This window comes from Saccostrea cucullata, unplaced genomic scaffold (assembly GCF_032062105.1).
Source record: "Saccostrea cucullata isolate Sc308-1 unplaced genomic scaffold, CSIRO_AGI_Scuc_v1 ctg164, whole genome shotgun sequence".
Lineage (NCBI taxonomy): Eukaryota > Metazoa > Mollusca > Bivalvia > Ostreida > Ostreidae > Saccostrea > Saccostrea cuccullata.
In genome coordinates, this window is record NW_026937694.1 from 352611 (window position 1) to 367834 (window position 15224).

At 30.7% G+C, this 15224-nt stretch overlaps 1 protein-coding gene across 1 annotated transcript; it reads left to right on the forward strand.

Moving 5' to 3' along the window:
* Positions 1-2832: 2832 nt before the first annotated feature.
* Positions 2833-10759, forward strand: LOC134248675 (scavenger receptor class F member 2-like). The gene is made up of 5 exons (XM_062731071.1): positions 2833-2846; positions 3978-4021; positions 8613-8643; positions 8826-8884; positions 10221-10759. The coding sequence occupies exons 1-5, from the start codon at positions 2833-2835 to the stop codon at positions 10373-10375; spliced, it is 303 nt and encodes a 100-aa protein (XP_062587055.1). The 3' UTR covers positions 10376-10759.
* The last annotated feature ends 4465 nt before the right edge of the window (positions 10760-15224 follow it).

Genomic DNA, 15224 nt, shown 5'->3' on the forward strand with positions numbered 1-15224 from the left:
TTTATCTGTAGTTTTTGGTAATATTGAACATAGATACTGTCATCCGTACCCTTTCTATATGCATGTACCTCATCGAGAAATTAGAAATAAAAATCAAAGTAGAGAAGAAACAAGAGGCCCAGGGGCCACAGCGCTCACCTGAGCACATCGGGCTTGAATTTACCCCCCCCCCCTCCAGGCGTTCATCATTTGAACAAACTAGAATCTACACTACCTGAGGATGATTCCATATAAATATCACTAATCATAGCTTTGAAGTACTTGAAAAGAAGATTTTAAAAGGTTTCCCTATATATCCCTATGTAAAACTTGGGTCAGCCATTTTGGCCACACCCTAGCCACGGGGGTCCTGATCTGAACAAACTTAAATCTACACTACCTGAGGATGATTCCACATGAGTTTCATCTTTTCTGGCCCAGTGGATCTTCAGAAGGATTTTTAAAGATATTTCCTATATATTCCTATGTAAAACTAGGATCGGCCATTTTGGCCCCACCCTTACCTCAGGCGTCATGATTTGAACAAACTTGAATCTACACTACCTGAGGATGATTGCACACGAGTTTCATCTTTCCTGGCCCAGTGGTTCTGGAGAAGATTTTTATAAGATTTTTCATATATATTTCTATGTAAAACTTGGGTCGGCCATTTTGGCCCCATCCTTGCACCGGGGATCATGATTTGAACAAACTTGAATCTACACTACATGAGGATGATTCCACATGAGTATGATCTTTCCTGGCCCATTGGTTCTGGAGAAGAAGATTTTTTAAAAATGCTATTAATTTTTAACAAATTTATGATTAACTCCCCTTGGAAAAGAGCGTGGCCCTTCATTTGAACAAACTTGAATCCCCTTTACCCAAGGATACTTTGTACCAAGTTTGGTTGAAATCGGCCCAGTGGTTCTTGAGAAGAAGATAAAAATGTGAAAAGTTTACGACGACAACGGCAACAACGACAACGACAGACGACGGACAAATTTTGATCAGAAAAGCTCAACTGAGCCTTCGGCTCAGGTGAGCTAATAAAATAAAATGAGGACATAATTTAGGACTTGTTTTAATATATAGAAGGTTACATTTAATTATCACATGCGTTTCTAGTGACACAGATATTTATTTTATCTTTTATCACCAGACACCTTTTTGATTGTTTTTATTAAGCCTCTATATATTGAAAAAGGACATGCATGTAGTATTTTATAATGAAAAACTTTTTCTTGAAAGCATTTCGTTTTAACTGCCTTGTAAATGCCATGTTCTAGAATTTCATTATCATAAAATCTAAACCCGATAGTAACATCTACATAATAGAATCGAATATAGAGAAAATTTGGAATTTGATAACGCAGCCTTGTGATCGAAATTCCCCATTTAATAAAGTCGTTCAATCTCTTAATTTAGCAAAACTTTCAGATACAAATGTACACATCTTGAAATCCTGCAGAAATAACTTATAATTTTAGCTATTTATATAACCATGGAATAAATTTTCAAGAAAATATTATTATGATAGTGTTCAATATTATATATACCGTCACTTTTCATTTATTTTTGAAAAAAAATGCAGGGATTCTATAAGCTGGCGTAAAACTAAGCAAACAGTAACATAGATATAATCACAATTTCTTTTTAGTTTTAAATACCTTCACTGGCCCAGGTAGATCTATGTGCATAAATATAAAGAACATTCTTTTTAGATATTGTCGAATAATATGTCTTTCTCTTGAGGAGAAAATTAAATGCATATTCACGTTCGTCTGGTTTTTAAAGTACGCCTACATGGCACATATTTTACTTAATCATGAAATTTGAAACAAAAAATTACCCTCTACGTGTTCTTTTTTAAGATAGCATTTTGTTGATTTTCTTAACTATGAGTTTTTATACTTGATATCATAAGATAGATTGCTTAATATGACGAATCACTAAAAATATTATATGTTTATCGACCAGGGAAATCTGATCATACACTAATGGACAGTATCATTAAATGTAATTATTTTCTATTAGAATAAATATCGAAAGGAGAAAAAAGTAATGTATTTTTGATACTTAATTATTAAGTACAGATTACATTTGTATATGTAATAGTCAATCAACGATTCTGTCGAAATTCTTTCAATCAACCCCTTCACCTATGATATGCAACATTTTCTTATTATCATTCATGTGTTTAGCTTTTGAGATCAATGACATCTATTTACCAGTTAATTGGTTAATGCTGGCGGTCGTATCGAATAATTTTCTTGATATTCTGTTCCATTTGGTAATTCTATTTGGAAAATCTGTATATAATTTCAAAGAGAACATTTACATGTACTAATCCTTTACTTGCATATCTTTTAATTGAAACATCAAACTGCGTAAATTAACGTACCTTAACGAGACAGGAAATGATGTTATTATCCATTCACTAGATGATTTGCAAAATAAATTTGTATTCCTTGTGTACACCAAGTCGCATTTGTATAGTGGTATTGCGTAAAAATATCACACAGACGTTATCACATGAGAATGATAAAACATGTCTATAATCTTGTCCCGGTTTATGAATCGAAACCGAAATTTCAAAGTAGGCGAAAACTGATACTTGTAACTGGCCTGCACTTTAAACACTTTCAAAATTAATATTCAAGCTTCATAGAAAAATCTCCAAAAACGCTGTCTAAATCACCGGTAGCCTGAAAACAACTGAATTTGATACCGAGTGCGACCAAGAGACTACGAAAAAAATAGAAAATTAAACAGACACGGTATATGCACTCATTGTGCATATTGTGTGACCTACTTATCGAAACAACTTTGCTTTATCACATTTTGATGGATATGACATGTATGAGGTAGAGGTATCAATAGGGACAATAGAGGTGATAATGTGTTCTCAACAAGAAATGTTCCCTTCGATTAAAACATTTTCTAGAGAGTTTATTCGTGCAAAATCAATGTCATGTTCTTTACCAAGGACACAATCAATAAATAGGATGCTGACGATTCTTATCTTACTTACAAAAGCGTTCAAAATAATTATTGTTAAATTGATTCAGAATGCTTCATGCATTATTAAATCCTTTCTTTGTCGTGATTTTTTGAATTGACGCTTATAGCTTATCTTAACATTAAATTTTACAATAATTATACAAAAATATTATAAAAGGCAAATTTAAATAAAAATGATGTTAGAATCTATCCACATAAAATACAAACGAAAATACTCATAAGTGAAATTCAACCAAAAAAATTCCCTTTTACCTTCAGTGTGACTTTATCCATCTGTCAGTGGTAGATTGATTAAATTGTCAGACAAAAGTCGGGTATAATATGTGTTTTGACTGGTAGATGTATATGACTAATATACGTTCCTATCTAAAGATCAGCACGTTTTTCTTATGTACGGACGAGCACGATATCTTACTTTATTATTTACTAAATATATACAGTCAATTCATCAATTCTTTCAAAATCTTTAAGCAATTTAACCCTTTCGCCTCTTCTATATATGTATGCGCCACTTTCATACTAACGTACGTGCTTTTAACGCTTGATTTATGATCCCGTTTCTTTTATCTCAAAGTTATAAAAATATCAATGATCGGTCAATTTAAATTAAAATTTGTCAGAAAGGACAATTCTCTCTGGGAAGTTATTGCATAATTTCAAAATGAACATTTATACATGTAACAATTGTTTATCTAGGTAGAAACATTAAACAAATAAAAATTTACGTACCTTGGGAAGATGAGGAAAAAATGTATGTAATTATCCCTTCACTGATTTACAAAACCTTTTTATATCAAGTGTATGTTTAAAATCCAGTTGCATATACCTGCGTAAAAGTTATCACCGAGACATTATCACTGTGTGCATGATGAATAATATGGCTTCAGTCGTGTCCCAATATATCTCATTCGAGAACGAGACCTGTAAGAAGGAGAAATCTGATACTTGACCTTCACTTTATGCACTTTCCTAAGTAATGCTAGGCTGACTAGACAATCTTTACAAAACGCTATCGGAGGTATGTATAATCCCTCTTTATTGGCGTTTCCAAGTCCAATATTATTTAAAACCATTTTAAAGTGCACTATTATTTGATAACAAAGAAAAACAAATGTCTTAAAGAACACCTAAATTTGATATCAATGCGACCCAAAGAGCAATTAAAAAAAATTCGAAAATTTAATTACGCATGATATCTGCCCCCATTGAGTGAATTTCGTCTTTAAACAGCTTTGCTTTTTATATTTTGATTGATAGTTGATTGTAGGAATTTAAAAGGACAACGAACTGATAATGTATTGACAACTAAAGGAATGTATTTTTCAATTAAAACACTATCTAGAGAGTTCATACGTGAAAAATCAATGTCATTATCTTATCGTCATAATGCTTAAATAACTCTTACTTTACATTCAAAGGTGTTGGAAATACTGTAGACCAACTATTATTCGCGTCATCTTTTATTCACGATTCGTTAGTTTAAAATCAATCCGCGGCAATCTATTTCCGCGACTGAGGAAACATTCTCTACAAATTCTTAGCAAAATGAATGGTTCGCGGCGATAAATATCCGCGAGTTAAATGAGGTCGCGGAACTCGCGGATATTTCTCGCACGCGAATAAAAGTTGGTTTACAGTAAATAAGATTATTTTAATACATTATTCAAAATGTTTGATACATTTGTCAAGTACCTACCTTTTATAGAGAGGTTTAGTAAATGTTCGCATGACAAATCTCTCTCTTCTCACTCCAGACGTTCTAACTGCTGCTATCTGTGTAAACATGGGTCATGTGCCGCTGTATATATGTATATATATATATATATATATATATATATATATATATGTGTACGTCATTGCTCAATGGCCGTAACAGCCGATTGCAGGTTTAGTTTTCAGCCATCAGTTTAACGGCGTCCCAACAATTTTAAAAGCAACTTCCAGTAAAGAAATTCATCAAAAAATTCACACATTAGATTCTGAAAGTGAAAAGGCCCTCTCACCATCACCCATACGCTCACAGAATACCTTCAGTGTTCAAACTCCGACTGCGTATGTTCCATTGCGTGTGGAATAAAAATGAATATCCCTTATGCAAAACTTGAATATTTTTAAAATCAATTTGATAGTAGAAAGGTTTGTTTTCTGCTAAAATACTCCTCTACGATTTAGGTTTTATCAATTACATGATATACAGATACAAAGGAGATATATTATTAGGACGTCATAAATTGACCTAAATAAATTAAACTACTTGAGGTGATATCGCTTATCAGTTTGCAAATACTAGAAAGGGAGAAGTCCAATTAATTCTAGATTTAAAAAATCAAATGTGTAGGTACACGTCAACTAGTATTTGCTTTTGTTAATGAATTTTACACCTAAACTCAAAATGTGAACTTTCATGATTATAAACGAAGTCTCCGATCAGCTTTTTTTATAAATACAAAATTTCAAATAACAAGAACTATTAATAAATCAAGAGAAATGGCAAATTACATATGATGTACATATAATGTGTCCCTAATAAGAGTGAGTTCATGCTTCCTTTACAAAGGGATTCCCTAAAATTAATGATATTTAAAAAAAAAAAAATAGCACCCACCAAATGCTCCGATAATTGAACCAGACATCTGTGTGCATTTCTACAATTTAGAGAAATTGAGAATGTTGTTTTTTAGCTGGTTTCTTTAAGTATTTGATTACAATGATGGAAGTTAAGTGGAGAGTATAATTTTTATGTCAATTGAACTTAAATTATCTCCATGTTATTTAATTTGCTATTGAATACAAAAGTAATTACAGCATAGAGGGAAGTTCAATAATTTCATCTATTGACGTTTAAATTAAGAAAATTAAATTGTTTCGAAAACACAGCAGTATTTTTTTTTTAATCATAATATAAAACAAAATGTTTAAACAAGGTATAAATACCCTATCGATTTCTTAAAAGTCGATGAAATTTAGATCAATAATCAAAAGTCTCTGAAATGCTTAATGTATAAAAAAAAAATCAATATCAAATACCTCTTTGGAAATAAAGAGATGATTTGATTCGGTTTGTTTTGCACGGAGGTATGTTTTTAAGCGGTGGAAAGGGGTCGAGGTATGTTTTTGTTGTTTTCCATAATATAGGGATACATTTCGCTGGAAAGTATGTAGGAGGAAACAAAACCTTTGTCTTCATATTTTAATCATAAACACAATGTAGGTCTATTTTGCTTCCCGGAATAGCATTTAAGCGGTGGATGAAACAAGAAAGTGTACAGTCGATGAAAATGTATCATGAAATATCCATATATTCCTAAAATAGTGTTTTCCTTCGTGAGTGCACTGTGCATGCTGTCCGGCAAAATGTATTCATAATTCATGACGAGCAAAAATACCTCGATCTTGAAAGGCCCTTTCTTTCGCTCAAAAAGCAAACACCCCGTACATACCCCAAGTTGTATTTTGGGCTAGATACATCACATGAACATTGGTCGCCGGCGTGGCGCAGTGAATGTAGAGGTTTGCCTCAGAGTCGTAAAGTAAGAGGTTGAATTTACGTCGTGGGGTCGAATCCCACTGTGGGATGTGGAGACCGGTCCCTCGAATAAGACCGTATAAACCGAGGTCCCGTGTCGCAGTAGGTGCTGGCACGAAAGAGATCCCTCCCTGCTCAATGGTCATAAGTCCCGAGTATTAGAGCAAGTGGTGGCGTCTCCATATGGGTGAAAAATTCTCAAGAGGGAAGTTAAACAATATACAATCAATCAGTAATATGTACATTGATATTCTGTCCTGGCAGTGTATACATTAACTGTATATCTTGTCTGGACAGTTGATGCAATCATCTAACAAGTTACGATGGTCCTTACTGCGCGAGCAGCATGATAAACAGATGGTTTATGATTTTTTTCTTAAATTCGAGCATGCTTACTCAACAAATAATCTGTTTAATAAATTGATTTTTTAATTTTTAAAAAAAGCTTACAAAAATATGTATCAAGAAAAAGCTTGTTTACAATTTTGAAGTTTTTAAAAAGAAGTTATGAGGTTGATAAAGCGAGGCAATTGAAATTCCCGTAACATTAATTTAACTGTCAGTAGCTTGTCCAGGTTTAAAAGCTGAATATATAGCATGCTTTTGAATATCGAATTACTTTGAGGTCAAAATCTAAAATCTTTAGCTTTAATGATAACTAGATGTACTGTACTTATGTGAGCAATAAGCTAACTCAATGATACCCCCGCCTCCCATATGAATTTAATGACAATGTTCATGTTTTGTCATGGAAAACCAAATATACATGTGTCGGATTAAAAAATAAAATGAAATATGCACAAAAGCAATATCTAAGAAATATCTCTTGAAAGTTCTCATCAAATTTCATTCAGTGGTATGAGAGGAATTGTGGATAAGAGATGGGTACCCCGAACTGTGATAGACGGACAGACGTACAGACAGACGGGCGGACGGACATCCCCATTACTTTATACCCTCCCAATTTTCAGTCGAGGGGGAGGGATATAATGAATATAAAAGATTCATTATCATTTAATGATTTAGATCTTCATTATTTAGAAGAGTAGACCATTTTCTTTGTTCCTAAGTTCTCCTGCCAAACGACTGAGCTTGTTTTTCGTACAAAGCAGTCAAAAACAGATAACATCATGTTGAGGTACATTATATCATTTATTAAAGTAAATGCATGTATCATTAACAGTGACAAACAACGAAAAACTTCTGGCATTGCAGGGGATATTATCTTGATTTAACATTTAATCAAACTAAAAACATCCTAACCTTAAATGAATGTACATACAATATCAACTCATTAAAAAAACCAACACGTAATAAAAATATAACATGTTGCGGAGACTACTGTATACGTACTACATTTGGCTGTGTTTTCTTTTTAGCTTCTTTGGCGGAAAGAAATTCCCGCTAATTCAAGTACAATGCTAAATGTCTTAAACATATATACATTTATAAGAACATTAAGAAATGCGCTAAATCAAATCTACGCTAACTTGTTCAAAAATCAATTACCGCCAAATATTGCACACGCTAAATAAAATAAATACGTTTACAGTATACGGAAATTAATGCAAAAAATTCATTTTTTAAATGTCTGATAAGAGATGAATTTTCTGCAAAAGTCACAATGATACAAGAGAGATAAACCAACAATATCTTTTATTTGTTCCTAAAAGGAGTAAGCATCCCTTGTTTGAAAATGACCATGGATGTATTTGAAACATGTAGGTATAAAACAAAATTGCATCAAGTAGTTGTACATGTATTATTTTGCAAATACTAGAAAATTAATTATAGCGATTTTCAAAATTATGACCTACCCGATATCGAGATTTTGAAATGCTGACTTTATACAAGATTGTCATTAAGAGGTTCATAAACATCAATTTATTACTTGCTACACGTTTTCTATTGTTGTTAGTTATTTTTGTTGTTTGCCGGAAGGAGGAAATGTTCAATGCATTGACCAAGTGACTCGACATTAATCATAAACAAATACAAAGTAAAGACTGCATGTTTATATATCATATGGATCTCACAAACTTTTTTTTATTTTTATTTGCCCAAGTTTTCAGTTTTATTCCAGTGCATTCTTCAGAAATTCCGAAATGTGAAACGTAAGTATTTATCCTAAACACAGTAAAGATGTAATTTTCCTTGCATGTATAATAATATTTGTTTAAGTATTTTCGAGGATCAAGATCTTAAATAACCTTAATTTGTTGATCTTATTTCATTAGTATTTTTTTTATCAACTGTTATATTATAAAAAGTTAAAAGAATTCAGTTATCCAAACAGTGGCTTCAAATCGTGCTGTCCAGATTTCAAGTGGAATATTAGAAGCCAACAATGCGAAAGTAAGTAAAAGTATATTAATTTACAGGTATATTAAAGTATCTTGAAGAACCTAATAATAAAAACAAGAAACCCAGTAGAACCTCATATTAAAATGGGACTAGTATGTTGTATGGGTTGACCTAGGATTCTTTCAAAAGGTGGAGAGGGGGTGACTTTTCAGACTAGAAAATGTTCGTTAGCAACTTTTCTGATTTTGACAGACGTATTCTTCTTATTTTTTTTTCATAAATATCAAATTTATATCATGTGAAAATACCCCTTTATGAGGTCTATCCAAAGATAAATCGACCTGACAGAAAAACTTATCAACTTCTTGCTCAGTCGAGCATTTTATCAAGTTGATATATCTATGGTATAGTAGCGAATGAATAAATCATTTTTTTTCGCCACACCCTAATTTCGCGGGAGAGTTATTTAATCTTAATTAGCGAGGCACAGTTTTCACGAATTGGTTCTTGCTCTTTAAATGCTCCCAGAATACTATTTCACGCTAGGATTAATTTTTCGCGAGCAAACTGAATGGGTTAATAACGAGAAAAAGTTCTTGAGAAAATAAAAATTGATTTATGATACATTTGCTATAGAATATGTTAAAGAGATTGACAAGACAACAACTGGAATAAAAGAAATATTACGATTAAATTTAAGTTATATGTTTAATTCATTGTGTTTCTTTTTTTTAAATTGTGTACCAATTAATATATAAGACTACATATGCTCATTTACATTCTTTATGAATTTCCTAAATGTAGGAAACATATTTATATAATTTATTTTAAGATGAAGTGGATCATATCAATAGCTGGGATTTTTTTTAGTATTAAATCATATTGGCTATGTTAAGTTAACACTATTGTTTTATACAATATTGTCTATTTTTTGAAACATCACGTTAATATAAAATTCAGAATCATTTTTAAATAGTTACACAAATACATGTATACATACTGTTACTAGTATACTATATTACTATATACTGGTAATTGGTCATATGATCATTTTTAGCCAATCGGCGATCTTTAAATAATTGAGAAATACATGTATAATATAATTGAATATCTTCAAAACAATAAATTATGCTTTTATATTAATTTTGGTTATATTCGTTTAATTCGTTTCTTTAAATCAAACTTCACATAAACTGTAAATTCTCTTTCGATTTTTTGGAGGAGGGGAGTGCAAATGAAACTTTGGTTGTTGAAATTAAAAAGGACTTAAGGTTATTTTTTTCAGTTGGGGACAAAATGACGATGAATTCATAAATAAGTCTATTTTACTTTTAACATTTTTAAGCTCTACATATAAAAAAACAGTTAACTATGCAATTAATTTCAGAATGCACACCGGGATACATTGGAATAAACTGTTCTTCTAAATGTCCATTTCCTTTTTATGGAGAAGATTGTCAATCAAAATGTGATTGCCAGAAAGACATTTGTGATTTTTCAGCAGGATGTGCAGCTACTACGACCGGTATACATGTGTTTTAAGTCTTTTTAAATAAATTAATGTTTATTCAGGTGTACCAGCACTGTACTACGACAGATTTTCTTTTTGTATAATTACAATATTTCGGACCGGAAAAAAGTACATGCTTACCTTCTTTACTAGTTTTAATAGGACTTAAATGCATATATATAATTTTTCTTTAGTTCTCTAAGCTGATTGCACGGAATGTCATCCAATCTATGTAAAGTGTATTTTAATTGACACCTCCCAATGACAAGTTAAAAAAACTAAAGACAAAGACTGATTTCTGATTTGACTTCTATATACAAGACTTAGTATACCTTTAGACATAATGAGTAGCATAAAGTAAAGAGTCGAAATTTTCTGTGATAATCGTCGAAATGGACAATACGAAATGCTGTGGGAATCATATCATATCATAGGACGTAAACAGTTACATTACATGTATATAAAAGATATTTTATCATTATAATATTGGGTCGAAAAATGCTGTCTGATTTGAAAATCAGAAATTAACTTGTTCTTTATATAGAGATAGGATATATAAAGATATGAAAAATAAAGCAGATATTTTATTTTCTTTAAAAATTCATTTTTTCCTTAATAATACGCAAGCATAATAATTAAGCAGTCACCAAGATTGAAACGACAGTTGATATTTTTAAAAAACAAATATGAATAAAAGTGACATTACATGTATGGCAAGATCAAAAACTTTTTTGGGAATGAAATTGGTTGATATTTTTGTAACAAAAATAGACACACACTTTCACATTTTGTTTCATTTCTGATCACTTCAATGAACTTTATACTTCCTTAATTATGTACATTTAACGTGCTATTCACGATCCTATAAAAAGGTTATGTTCTTCATAAAATAAACTTATTACATGTATCTCAATAACATCGTGCTATATACAATATCAATTTTGTATTAAACGTTCATGAATCACGAGGAGAGATTGTTTTTAATCAAGCCGGAAAGTGTTTATGAAGTGCAAAATACTTTAAAAACAATGGTGTTTATAATTTCAGATTTTGTTCAGCACATTTTCTTTTCTCTTTTGATGGATTTCTGAAAACAGAGGTTGTATGGTTACCCTGCCAAAATGATTAAGAATACCCCAACAATTTTTCCATTGAAGATATTGCTTATGTCTTCTGTTCGGGTAAACAGTAAATAGAAAAAAAAAACAATGTTTATGAAAATAAAAAAACAATTTAATGAAAACACTCGATATTCGACCCGGTGACAGATTTATTTCCAAAATAATGTTATTGTATGGACCGTAAAATTTATAGATATAGACTATAAATGAGATTGTTTTGTTTTTAAAAAAATATTATCAAAATATAATTCATATAGACGTAATCTTTATTTCCAAACAATTTTGAAAAATGAGAAGACCCAATACTAAAGCAAATTTAAGTTTAATAATTAATATGTTCATTAAGAAGGCCAGGGGGTCACAGCCATTTTTTAGACTATATTGATCTCCTTTAGAAGAAGAGCTCCATGTGAAAATATACAAGAATGGTAAAATTTTAGCTAAAATGTTTTTCATATGATAGTTCACCGCTTAAGATATCATATATTAAAAATTAAGTAAAATCATATGGCTAATTTGTTGACCCCAGCCTCCTTAATGATAAAAAAACTTAACCCAAATTTTTCAACACTATTTTGGATTTTAAATAATACATTTTGTTGCAAATCTTAAGATTCAGACGACAACTGAAAAATGATATTTTGGTAATTCTGGATTTTACCGACTGAAATAGCGCATGTCTAGAGAACATCGCGTTCAATTCATTGTATTTAGGTCCGGAAAATGTTGCAGAACAAAATGCCTGATCACACTTTCCTCCAAGAAATATCTTAAATATACTAATAAGATATAAAAAAAAACATAATATATCAAAAAAGATTTTTTTTTAGATTTCCAAATATTTAACACTATTGCATGAAAGTAATGTTTATCTATACCCATATAAATACAAGTATCTTAAACCTCATTAAGGTCCGATGTAATTTGTTGGTGAAGTCATAAAGGATCGACACGCTTTCAGTGGATTACATATATACCCTGATTTTGAAAAATAAAATCATTTCACACCTTACTTAACTGTCAAAATGAGACAAATATAAAACATTACATGTAAATATAAGTAATAAGGTACTATTTTGAAACATCTATCGATCTATAAAAACAGGTTTGTATGAAATCTAATTTGTTCACTCGACAAACCTGTTTATATGCCGAAAGATGCTTACAAATTATACCTTGTTTTCTTTGATCTGCTTTGAATTTTCTGGATTTTTAGGTGTGTGTGTGTGTTTAACTATCGAAATGCCTCGAATTTATATCCTTCACAAAATGTTTAAATGATATTATAATGTTTCTGCTCTAGAAGGATCGCAATCCCCTCGAAACACTTATGAGATGTTTAAAACTTTCAATATTGCTGTGCGTTATGTTAAACTTTAACCAAAATAAATTTGATAATTTTGTTTTATTATATATGACACTCCTTTCATATATTGAATAAAAATTCGCAAAACATACATTTTAAAGAACGGATTTTTGATAGACCTTTTTCATTTTTCCGTACTTCTTAAAAGTATTACGTTCACTCAAAGCACACACAACAGGAAGAACCAATATAACAATGCTGATAACGCTCAGGAAGCTCTCACAAGTGTTGGCCATATATTTATGTTCAGCGGGAATAAATGTGGTCGAAATAATTTCAAATTATTTTTTGATAAAAAGTAGATGTTATGGGTGAGATCATATTAATACTTGTGTTCAGTGTTGAATATCAGATTGATGCATCAACTTCAGAATGTTCTGGACCAAAGTGAGTATTTGAAAAGGTTACAGTTTTAAAGGGTTTGAAAGCTTAGATGTAGATCCTTCTGTATATTATAATTTTGACAGCAAATATTTTGCTATTTCTCTGCCACGAGTATTGATTTTCATTTCGACTTAGAGTCTGGAGGATGTGCTTGTTTGCAAGATCTTTTCTGAACCCAAAATAATGTTTGACATGAATACTCATTGGTTTTTCCTCATTGTAGCGGTTGTTGCAGAAGATATCGTAATGATTCGATTCTTGAGAAATGTATAAGTAGGTATCATGATATAACTGTACACTGAAATTTATTACAGCTGTTTTTTTTTTCTTATCTATTTTTTTTTTTAGATATATAGTATGCACATTACATGTACAGTTATTTTGTATATTATATTGAATTAAACGCTTTTTTATGAATTTATGAAATTTAACATATATTAGATATTAATTAAATGATAATAAAAGAGAGCACAATATACGAGTATCTTAAATAAGTGCAATAAATATAGAAGTTATTTTGGTTGATGCCAAACTGCGGAAATTTCAGAGTAGAAAAAAGAGAAAGAAAAACCAAAAGAAAAAAAAATCAGACAATTTAGTGAAAGTTTTCGAAAAGATAATTGAGAACATTTTTTGATATAAATGCTTCTGTTTAAAATTTAAGTTTAAACTGTTTAAAACTGTAATATCTAAATAATATATCTTAACTGATTGTTTTAAATATCTAGTGGTTGACAATGTATAATTAAAGCATTTTAAAAATGTAATTTCTGCAAACTGTATTTTCTCATTTTATTTTTTCAATAGTTCATTAAATAAGAGTCAATTTGATACATAGAATGAGTCATTTTAGATCATCCAATATATTGAAAATGAAAAAAGTTAAGGTAGTACAAAATACACGTGAATTGTATTTTTAATTTTTTTTTCTTAAAAAGCACAGAAGAAAAAAAAAGAATTTTATTACTATATTCTTTTAAATAAATAATCTTTGTAAGAAAAATAATAAGCGGCTTTTTTTTGTGAAAAAAGCAAAGAATTCTATTTCTTGGTCACATGGGAGTTAAAATTTTTGAACAGATTATTGCTGTTTTAATGCAATACAGACATATGTTACAGTCTGTTACTACATGCAGTGTAACTTTTGTTTCATAAATAGCAGAGGACTGAAATTTGGAAACATGTATACGGAGTCTCTGTTCTTAATGTACTATAAGGATCATACAGATGTATCAATAGGACAAAGTTCAAGCATTGCGATGTCATCTACTAAACCTTTAATTTCTTTTGCAATTAAAACTTTTTGATCGCGAAAATATTCAAAACTACTGTTTCAGTTTTCCTTATTTTGACTTTTTTATTCAGGACGTTAGTGGGAATCCAACAAAAAAAAATCTCTATGATAAACATGATGACTTAAACATTTTAATTGTCTATTCTCTTAGTTATATATCAGCAATATTCCTTCATCATCTGAATAAGGAGTATATATTTCTTAGTTGATTCGATATGCAAGAGCACGCACTACCTATGAGCTATTTATAACAAGAGGTAGATTATTGTCAAACAAGTTGATGAAACAAGAATATTAGCAGTCTCATTTAATGTCGTCATGCATTTCGTAAGTTCTACAGTCGATACTGTACAATGACTTTATCGAATACAATTTATCATTAGTCAAATGCTGACAAACGCTTCTCATGCTGTGTTCAGAGTAAAAATAGAAAGAAAGCTGTTGTTGTGTTTTTTTTTTTTTTTTTTTTTTTTTTTTTTTTTTTTTTTTACAAAAAAAGGCATAGTGAAATGTTGAACCCAAAAATTGTTGAATGATTTAAATATAATTCTTGCAGAATGTAAAATCGGGTACAGTGGTCCTAGTTGTATGTATCCATGTCCTACCCTGGATATGGATTTGGATGCCAGAGGACGTGCAAGGGTACGGAAGGCTACTGTAACGTGACGGTGGGGTGTCCACTGGACTGTGATATCATCCCAAACTGTGCAACTGTT

What these genes read in the sequence shown, in the direction of transcription:
- LOC134248675 (XM_062731071.1), top strand. An exon ending in TTTACAAAACGCTATCGGAG is followed by an intron (nt 4,022 to 8,612) that starts GTATGTATAATC and finishes GTTTTATTCCAG; the next exon opens with TGCATTCTTCAGAAATTCCG. An exon ending in TAGAAGCCAACAATGCGAAA is followed by an intron (nt 8,885 to 10,220) that starts GTAAGTAAAAGT and finishes AATTAATTTCAG; the next exon opens with AATGCACACCGGGATACATT.